Source organism: Chelonoidis abingdonii, chromosome 1, assembly GCF_003597395.2.
Source record: "Chelonoidis abingdonii isolate Lonesome George chromosome 1, CheloAbing_2.0, whole genome shotgun sequence".
NCBI classification, from domain to species: Eukaryota; Metazoa; Chordata; order Testudines; family Testudinidae; genus Chelonoidis; species Chelonoidis abingdonii.
In genome coordinates this window covers 290,730,465-290,739,768 of record NC_133769.1, presented here as the reverse complement: position 1 = coordinate 290,739,768, position 9,304 = coordinate 290,730,465, and the positions used below count along the sequence as shown (strand labels likewise).

At 46.7% G+C, this 9,304-nt stretch overlaps 1 protein-coding gene across 4 annotated transcripts in view; it reads right to left on the bottom strand.

The window, feature by feature from the left end:
* Positions 1-6,472, bottom strand: part of MYCBP2 (MYC binding protein 2) — a 457,693-nt gene extending 451,221 nt beyond the window's left edge. For all 4 annotated transcript variants that reach the window (XM_075061530.1, XM_075061532.1, XM_075061531.1 and 1 more), the window contains exon 1: positions 6,095-6,472. In XM_075061530.1, coding sequence (XP_074917631.1) covers positions 6,095-6,381 — 287 coding nt within the window. In that variant the 5' untranslated portion in view covers positions 6,382-6,472. The remainder of the gene's footprint in view (positions 1-6,094) is intronic.
* Positions 6,473-9,304: the final 2,832 nt, after the last annotated feature.

Genomic DNA, 9,304 nt, shown 5'->3' with positions numbered 1-9,304 from the left:
CCTTATTGCTCCTCTGGTCAGGTGTCAGCCAGGTTTACTGAGCTTCTTAACCCTTTACAGGTAAAAGAGACATTAACCCTTAACTATCTGTTTATGACAAATATAATGTAAATTGGTCTAATAGCGTTAAGCCAGAAAAATAAGAACTCTGAACAGACTAACCCAGGGGTCGGCAACCTCTGGCATGCGGCTCGCCAGGACAAGCACCCTGGTAGGCCGGGCCAGATTGTTTACCTGCCACGTCCACAGGTTCGGCCAATTACGGCTTCCCACTCCAGGCCAATGGGGGCTGCAGGACGCAATGTGGGCCAAGGGATGTGCTGGCCACAGCTTCCCGCCATCCCCATTGGCCTGGAGTGGCGAACTGCAGCCAGTGGGAGCCACGATCAGGTGAGCCTGCAGATGCGAGAGGTAAACAAACCAGCCCAACCCGACAGGGTTCTTACCCTGGCAAGCCGCGTGCCAAAGGTTGCCAATCCCTGGGCTCCCATATCTTATTTTACAAAAGGAATGGAAAATTTGGTCATATAATGCATGTACTTTTCACAAGAAACACCAGTGTCTCACTGTGTTATTATTATTGTTGTATAATCTATAATTCAGTCCATTATTTCTGGCTAAATATGACTCATGTATTTTCAACCTGCATTATAGCACTGTAAGCAGTTCCAAAGCAATGAAACTAAAAAACTTCTGAATCTCAAGGTAAAAAGCAGCCTAATGTTTTCAAAAATGACAGGTGGTGTTTGGCTTTGAGTGTGAAAAACAAGCAGAACTTTTCACAGTCTGAAGGTAGTAAGCATCTTTGTAGACATTCTTCATCAAATTGCGCAGAAGTGGAGGAGAAAGACAAAAAATCCCTTGCAATAGCGGACAACTTGAAACAGAGGATGTGCAGATATACATTAAGAGGGTTGGATGTGCTGATCTAACAGTGTCCTTTGGCAACCAACCCAAAGAACTGATTCAAAACCAAGAAATCAGCTTATTTTCATTAAGCAGTGTAGTATGGAGGTACAAACATAAGGAGCCGGAAAGTCCAAAATTGAGGGAAAGACAGCTATAGATTAATGTTAAATTAATATACTTTATAGCTAAGGCTGCAAGACTGTCACAGAAGCCCACCGCAGGGTCCTGGGCACCCCCACCCCCCAGCAAGGTCCCTGGACCGCCCCCCACAGAGCACCCATGGCCCCTCACCCAAGTCTTAATCACGACAAGTATTTTTAGTAAAAGTCATGGACAGATAAAGGGCCTGTGAATTTTTGTTTATGGTCCGTGACCTGTCCATGAGTTTACTAAAAATACCTGTGACTAAAACATAACCTTATTTATAGCAAATGAGTCAAAACTTAACCAAGCTTTTAAAAAACTAGATTCACTTTTCAATAATATGACTAGATCACAGGTTCTCAAACTGTGGTTCAGGATCCCAAAGTGGGTCGCAACCATGTTTTAATGGGGTTGCCAGGGCTAGCTTAGACTTGCTGAGGCCCAGGGCCAAAGCCCAAGCCCTGGACAGTGGGGATCATGTTACAGGCCCTCTGCCTGGGGCTGAAGCCTTTTGGCTTGGGCTTGCCCCCTACACTGCCAGGAGCAGTTGGGCTTGGGCTTTACTCCCCCTATACTCCCTCCCTGGGGCAGTGGGGCTTGGATGGGCTCAGGCTTCAGACCCCCCTCCTGGGGTCGTGTAGTAATTTCTGTTGTCAGAAGGGGGTCGCAGTGCAATGAAGTTTGAGAACCATGGGCAAGAGTACTAGGGAAGGTTTCAAACCACAACAGCACTGTTTTTATGTTTCCTGATATTGCAGTAATCATAAAAATAGAGGTTAAACTTAGATTTACCAAAGTTCATTTGTCTTTTTAACTAAACTTAGTTTAATTCACTATCAAGAAGTTTGACATTAGACATAGCACTATGTCAAATTCTTTAAAAAGAATTTGTCTAATGATTTCTGATAATGGTGTATACTAAAACATTATTGTTAAATACATAAGAAATATGAAACATCTTTAACTCTACTTCAATACCTATTACTGAATCTTTTCAGCATGTGATACATCACTCACTACTTTTAGATGACAGCTAGTACAAATAACCTGAGTATACATTCATAAATTCTATATAGATTATTCAAGAAGCATATATTTAACTTTGCATTGGCAGTGCTTGGTCAATCTAATATAGCTTTGATTTCTAACTTTTCAAAACAAAGTAAAAAGCAAGCTTTTATCATAAATCTGACTATAGAGGCATTACTTACAGCTTCATTGTTACAATTGAGTTTAACTGTGCACTTAAAAAAAGATTCAGTATTTCCACTCCATTATGCAAGAAAATTAGCATATCATGCCCCAAATTACAGTATTCTCTGAATACAGAATGAAATTTCTGAGAATTTACAAGTCAACTCCTAAATTTGGTCATAATTTAAACTATCTGAAATGGGTCCTTTAAGAAATTACTTACCCAAATGATTTTAATAATGGAACAGCAGGCTTCAGTTAAAAATTCAAATATAGTCTATGTTAGCTTAATTACAACCTAAAGCAGTTAAAGTTATAAATTACTGCATCTAGTTATAACTAGAGTTAGATGAAAAATGGATACTTTTTAGCAAATATTTTAGAGGAAAAATTTACCCTGTTAATCAAAAACATTCAAAACTCAATTTTACAGCCAGCTCTACCTATGACTAATAATTTAGAACACACAACTATTCTGACTGTGGTAACTCAGACTATCACCACTTTTCTTCTACAGAGAAATTGCATGCCACAATTATTTTGGTTGTAATGAGTTAGTAGTGAGAGAAAGACTGTGTTTTTTGGGTCAAGAGTTCTGATTGGGAGATTGCTTAGCTGTTGTCACTGCACTGGAAACAACTGTGCCTGCTCTTAAAAAGCAGAGATGACAATAGCAAATAAGGGCTAAATTCAGCAGTACAGTACTCTGTAGTTGCTTACAGTGCTCCAGTGAGAAAGCAGCTGTAAATCTTATTGACCCAACTAATATATTCTGGCTTCTTTGTGCTGCTCCAAAGTGATTCAAAGCAGTCAAAACATACCAGTGAATCTGGCCTTAATTTACAATTTAAAAATAGTTTAAGACTGATAGAATACACATCTTGAACTCTGAGAAACCACAAGCTATCATCTTTAAGGTTCATGCAAGACGTTTTTAATTTTAAAAATAATAAAACTATGTTAAATCAAAGTTCAAAGAGAGAGGACATAACTGGAGTTTAAGAGTAAAAGTCATGGCAATCACTGTAATAATTACAAAACCAACCATTATAAACCCGAATTCAGAATTAATGTTAAGCTTAAAGGAAATCCAAAGGTTTTAAGGTGTGGAAACATATAGTTGAGACACCCAAACAACTCTAATTCTACTCTCTCATGACACTGTGCATTAACCGACACTTTGCATTAACCGTATAATTAAGGCTGAACCTGAATTTCCTAGGATGAAAGTTTGTAGTCCCTTAACAGGTTAAACTGATTTTTAAGGCTCATGATGAGAAGAAAATACTAAACAGAGAAACATGGAATCACAGAATTAAAGGCATAACAAGAACAGCAAGATTTTCACAGATGCAGTCTGAAATATGACAGTTTCTTGGTTATACAGATGGGACAGAATGAGATGGTGCACAAAAACACACGCTAAAGGTCAGGGCCCAGAGATGCCTACTGGCCACAGATAAATCAGAAGGTTGCAATATTCTTGTAGTTTGCAAAATTACTTTTCTCTCACAGACACACTGGCTACAATTATTGGATTTCCGTTGCTTTCGAAACGGGGACATTTCAAACTGTACAAAAAAAAAACCACTTAATTTTTATGTTTCACCAGCATTTACTTGTCAAGGAGTTGATTCACAGAGCTAATATTTCTCTTATGACTGGCTCTGCTCACCCTATGTCACAACTTAATTCAACTCAAGAATGTCAATAAATACAGCACCCTTCCACCTCCTCTGGTTAGGAAGGTCTCCAAATGGAGACAAGTGAACATGTCACTGAAATCCTCGGCAATCTCCAAGGGTAAGAGTGAAAGATGAGCGCAGACTCTACTCACCGGGAAGATGAAACCAAAGAGATTCATTGCAACAACATTAGCCCTTGTTGCGCATAAAGAAGCCGCCACGAGGGGTCCCCCACTGTGACCCAGCCTGGGGAGAGGTGAGCACCCTACTCACTCCTGCCCCTTAGGTCATTTTCATTTGGCAGCCCCAACATCCAGCTCCCCAAGAACTCACTGCTGACTCTGAGCACAGACTCCACAGCTGTCATGGAAGCAGCAGGGCCTAAGCTGTCAGTGTACACATTAACGCCTATCCCCTTCAGAGTTGAATGGGAGAATCAGGCACTGCAGCCTCCCTGTGCAAGATGCAACATTTGCACATCCCTAAACTGCAGCCCCTGGCAAGAAACAGCCACGTGCAGGGTCAAGGCTGCCCTAATCCCAAATGTGTCTGTATGTATTTTGGTTGGACCAAGCCCCATTCTGCCCCACCCCAGGTTCTGGGAAGTAACCCACTGCATACTATCTCAGCAGCTGCTGCCACCATGCACTGACTCCCACTCCCAGGGTTAGAATGGAAGGTTAGAACCCAGCTTGCACCAGCCACTTTTTCCCCCAACAGCCCCGCAGGGTTCTGCCTAACCAATCCCGGAGCCCACATGGGACCCACATCTGGCCTCTCCTCTCCCCACCACTGCTGCAGATTGCCCCATGCAACCTCACACAGCTGTAGCCAGGCAGGATGGAGTATGTAGTGTGCCTGTATCCTCATCCCATCTTCCTAGCACATCACATGCTCCAGGTGCTGCTGCTGGGAAAGAAGACAATCTGGTGTGATAGCCCCCACCCTGATCCTGCACCCGCTTCATCTCTCCCCACCCAGCGCATTACAGACCATAGGAGAGAGCACCTGTCTAGGATGAAGAGAACAGGTTGGAGAATGGGCCTCAAAGTGGGGACAGGGGCTTGGGGGGAGGGAGAGCACAATACTTGGCACAAAGACAGAGTACCTGGCCCAGGGTTGCGGAGGAAGCAAGTTTAGGTGGATAGGTCCCCAAGGAGGCACCATCTTGTCTTAAGTCAAAGTACCTGGACACAGAAACGGCTCTGGGAAGAGAACAGTGACTAGGGAATGAGCACAGTACATGCCTGTCCATGGCAAACTAAAGCGTAGATGGAGGGCCTCACACCTGCCCAAGAGCCGAAGGCACCAGCTGTTTTATCTGCTGGGGGTTAGAGAGTAGGTGCAACACATGCCAAAGTGGATCCGGTTGAGGAGAGTACCTTACCTGCCTCAGAGAACTGGGTACAGAAGGATGCACATTAAGCATCCAGTGAGTTGGCTGGCAAGGATTACATGTCCTTGGTTGGATTCAAAGGCAGGATAGATAGAGGGAGTAGCAGCTCAGAGATACAGGTATGGGCAGAAGAGATGGGCACCTTACCTAACTGGGAGGTCCAAGTGGTGGTACATTAGCTGAGTGCATTGCCTCAGGGTGAGGAGTAATATCCACATGGATGATCTCAGTTGCAGGCTGAGTGCATTACCCACCCAGACATACCACCTATCAGAATCACCCTGCCATAAGCAGTCACTAGGCTGGGTGATTTGTTTGGGGGACTCCAGCAAGGGAGTGAGCTCTGTTCCCAGGTACCCACACCCCTTGGAGGAATGTAGGAATGGTATTTGCATAGATGCTCTAGTGAGGGAGGTATTACCTACCCCAGACCCTCGGGATTTTGGGGTTACCACCTCGCTGGTTCGCTCGTTATTTAACTCTGGGTCCTGAGAGGCTGGGCGCTACCTGCCCGTCGACTCCAGACGGGCCCATGGCGAGTGGGTGCGTTACCTACCCAGGTGAGAAGCCAGGGGTTCCCTCTGCGGACACCCTAGGTAGCAATGGCGGTACATTACCACCCTGATGAATGGTCGCATTAGTCCTGTATCATAGGACCGCCCTGGCAGTTAAGGAGAAGAGTGCATGACATGACAGGGAGCTGCCTACTGGCTGGACGGAGGTTGTCCCGCTTGGCCTGCGAGAGAGAGGCCTCGGGGTGCGTTACCTGCTCGCGTGGCTTCCCGGATCCCTGTCGCTCAGCGCCGCCGTGTAAATCTTCCGGTATGTGTCTGCCAGGGCCCGCCCCGAGAGCAGCAGCTGGTACCGGTCCCTGCAGCCCGGAGGTGGCGGCCCCGCCGCCCCTGGCAGCGCCCCGAGCCCCATGGCTGAGCCCTCCTCGGACCCCAAGGCCCCCACCGGGCAGGACCCGCGGGAAGAGGCGAAGAAGAAGAAGCCGCCCTCGGCCCCCGTCTCTGTGGCGGCGACTCCTGCGGCGGAGGCGGCCGCGCACATCCCTCTCCCCGCCCTCTGGCGGCTCAGCTGCCTCCCCGGCGAGACACGGACACAGGCGGCTCCCGCTGCCTTCACCGCCGGGGCCCGGCCATGGGGAGGCCACGAACGCCAACGCCAGCCCCGGCGCTGCTCATCCACTCGGGCCGGGGGCGCAGGGACACCTCTTCCCCCCGGGGCTCCCGCTGCCCGGCCGCCGCCGCCTCCGGCTGGAGACCCGGCCGCAGCGCCCGCGCAGCCCCCTCTTGCCGGCGGAGGCCGGTCCCGGAAGGGCCGCGCTGGGGACCCGAGCGAGCTTGTGTATCCGCCGGGGGCACGCGCCCTACTCCGGCTGCAGGGGGACGAGGCCGGCGCCGCTTCCCCTCGCGGAGTTTCTCTCACAGCCGCCGCCGCCTTCCGCGCAGCCACTTCAGCCCCACCCCCTCCGGGTGTCAGACACACACACTCACGGCGCGACTGCGCAGGCGCGGCAGAGCCCTCAACGCCCCCTCCCCGGGAAATCCGGGAGCGAGCCCTTCGCTTCTCACCAGACTCCGGCGGGCTGGCAGCTGCTGTAGCAGACACCCCTTCCAGCCCCCAGCTGCCGCCACCCTGACCCGGCGAGCGGTGGACATAGGGGAGACTGCTGCTCACTCGGCCTTCTCCAGCCCTGTGCGTACACTTATGCAAGTGCACTCGTCTACATGCACAAAGCGCGCATCACACTAATGCCAGAGGGCCCTAGCAGATCAGGGCTCAGTTGTGGTCTGTACTTTATAAACATGCAGGCACAGTATGGCAAATTCCAGCAGTTGGGACTTCAAGAAAAACACCAAATATTACATGCATCCGACGAAGTGGGTATTCACCCACAAAAGCTCATGCACCAAAACATCTGTTGGTCTATAAGGTGCCACAGGATTCTTTGCTGCTTTTAGAGATCCAGGCTAACAGGGCTACCCCTCTGATACTTGACACCAAATATTACAAGATTTGGCAACACAGTCGTCAATGATTTACATCGTCAGCGATTCCAGTCACAGCATTTAGTCCTGGATAGAGTCTCAGCTTTCATTTTACAACAACTTTTCTAGTCCTTTATAGTTGCAGAAATAACCTAAAATGAGCATAATCCAATGGAGTAGTAGATTCCTGAGTCTGAAACAATGCATTTAAGGAGTGTGAACTGTCCTATTCATCTGTGAATTCCACAATTTTCTAACCCATCATTCATCATTTTTTTCCATGGAATTCCCATTTTTGCCGCAGCCAGGGTCCTGCCATTTTGTTTGATCTCTCTCTCTTAGCACAACCCGCCTGCTGCTGCCTTTTTGTTTTCCAGTTTCCCCCACAAATGGTAATTAACTGGATAGCAAAACAAACAATTAGTCAGATTTGGTGCATGACTTCCACTACTGTCACTCCAGCCATCTTCCTTCTTGCTTTCGTTTTTACAGATTACTGCTAAAACATGATGGCCTATAAAGATATGGCTAGAGGAGAGGATGCCTAGGTTCCACTTCACTGATACTTAGGGCCCTACAAAATTCACAGCCATGAAAAATGTGTCATGGACCATGAAATTTGGTCTTTTGTATGCTTTCACCCTATACTACAGGTATCATGGGGAAGACCAGCATTTCTCAAATTGGGGGTCCTAACCCAAAAGGGAGCTGCTGGGGGGTTGCAAGGTTATTTTAGGTGGGTAGCGGTATTGCCACCCTTCCTTCTGTGCCTTCAGAGCTGGATGGCCAGAGAGTGGCATCTTGTGGCCCCAGAGCAGTGGCTGGTGGCCAGGCACCCAGCTCTGAAGACAGTACCTCACCAGCAGCAGCGCAGAAGTAAAGGTGGCAATACCATATCATGCCATTCTTACTTCTGTGCTGTTCGTGGTGGTCGCATTGCCTTCAGAGCTGGGCTCTTGGCCAGCAGTCACCATTCTCCAACTGCCCAGTTCTGAAGTCAGTGACACCACCAGCAGCAATGCAGAAGTAAGGGTAGCAGTACCGCAACCCCTCATACAATAATCTTGTGACACCCCCCCACACAACTCCTTCTTAGGTCAAGATCCATACAATTACAACACCGTGAAATTTCAGATTTAAATAGCTGAAATCATGAAATTTACAATTTTTAAAATCCTATGACTGTGAAATTGACCAAAGTGGACAGTGAATTTGGTAGGGCCCTACTGATGCTGAAGTAAAAATGTCAGTATATAGTTCTGCCAACCCATAGATAGAGTGGGGTTACAGAAAGACTATATTTTTTGAATAGAATTTAATGTTTTCTACTCAGTCCCTCCAAAACACTCCTAATTATATGTATTTCAGTACAGTTAAAAATTGTGTTTCCGTTTTACTCTCAAATATACATATCTATACATTTCAAATATTGACAGGTATGGTTTCAATTAGATGTTATAAATCATTCTCCATATTTAAGTCTTTCTTCATTCAAATTGTAACAAAATTCACTGTATAGCCCCTGTGGGCTACATTGGTCCTTTTGGCTTCTTCATTTATGAGAATTCTAAATCACATCATTTCTTCTCCATTCCCACCACTAGAATCTTTGTTTGTGCCCATCTGATCATTATTCAATTCAACTACTGTAAACTCCTCTGTGCTTACCCAAATCCCATTTTGCCCTGCTCATTTTCCCAATACAAAATGCAGTCTCTTATACAACAATCTTCTCTTTTTATTTCAATCATGTCTCCTTTCTTAGGGCTTTTCTACATTGGCAAGTTTTGTCACCAAAAACTGTCTTTTGGTGACAAAACAGCGATAGCATACACACTGCAAGGTCCCTTTTTTAAAAAAAAATCTAGATTTGGCAACAAAAATCTTCCATTCCTGCGAGAGACTTTTGTCTTTTCCCCTCCCTTTACTGTCGACAAACAGCCAGTGTAGACACCACAGGAAACGCTCCTGCCAACAAAGCA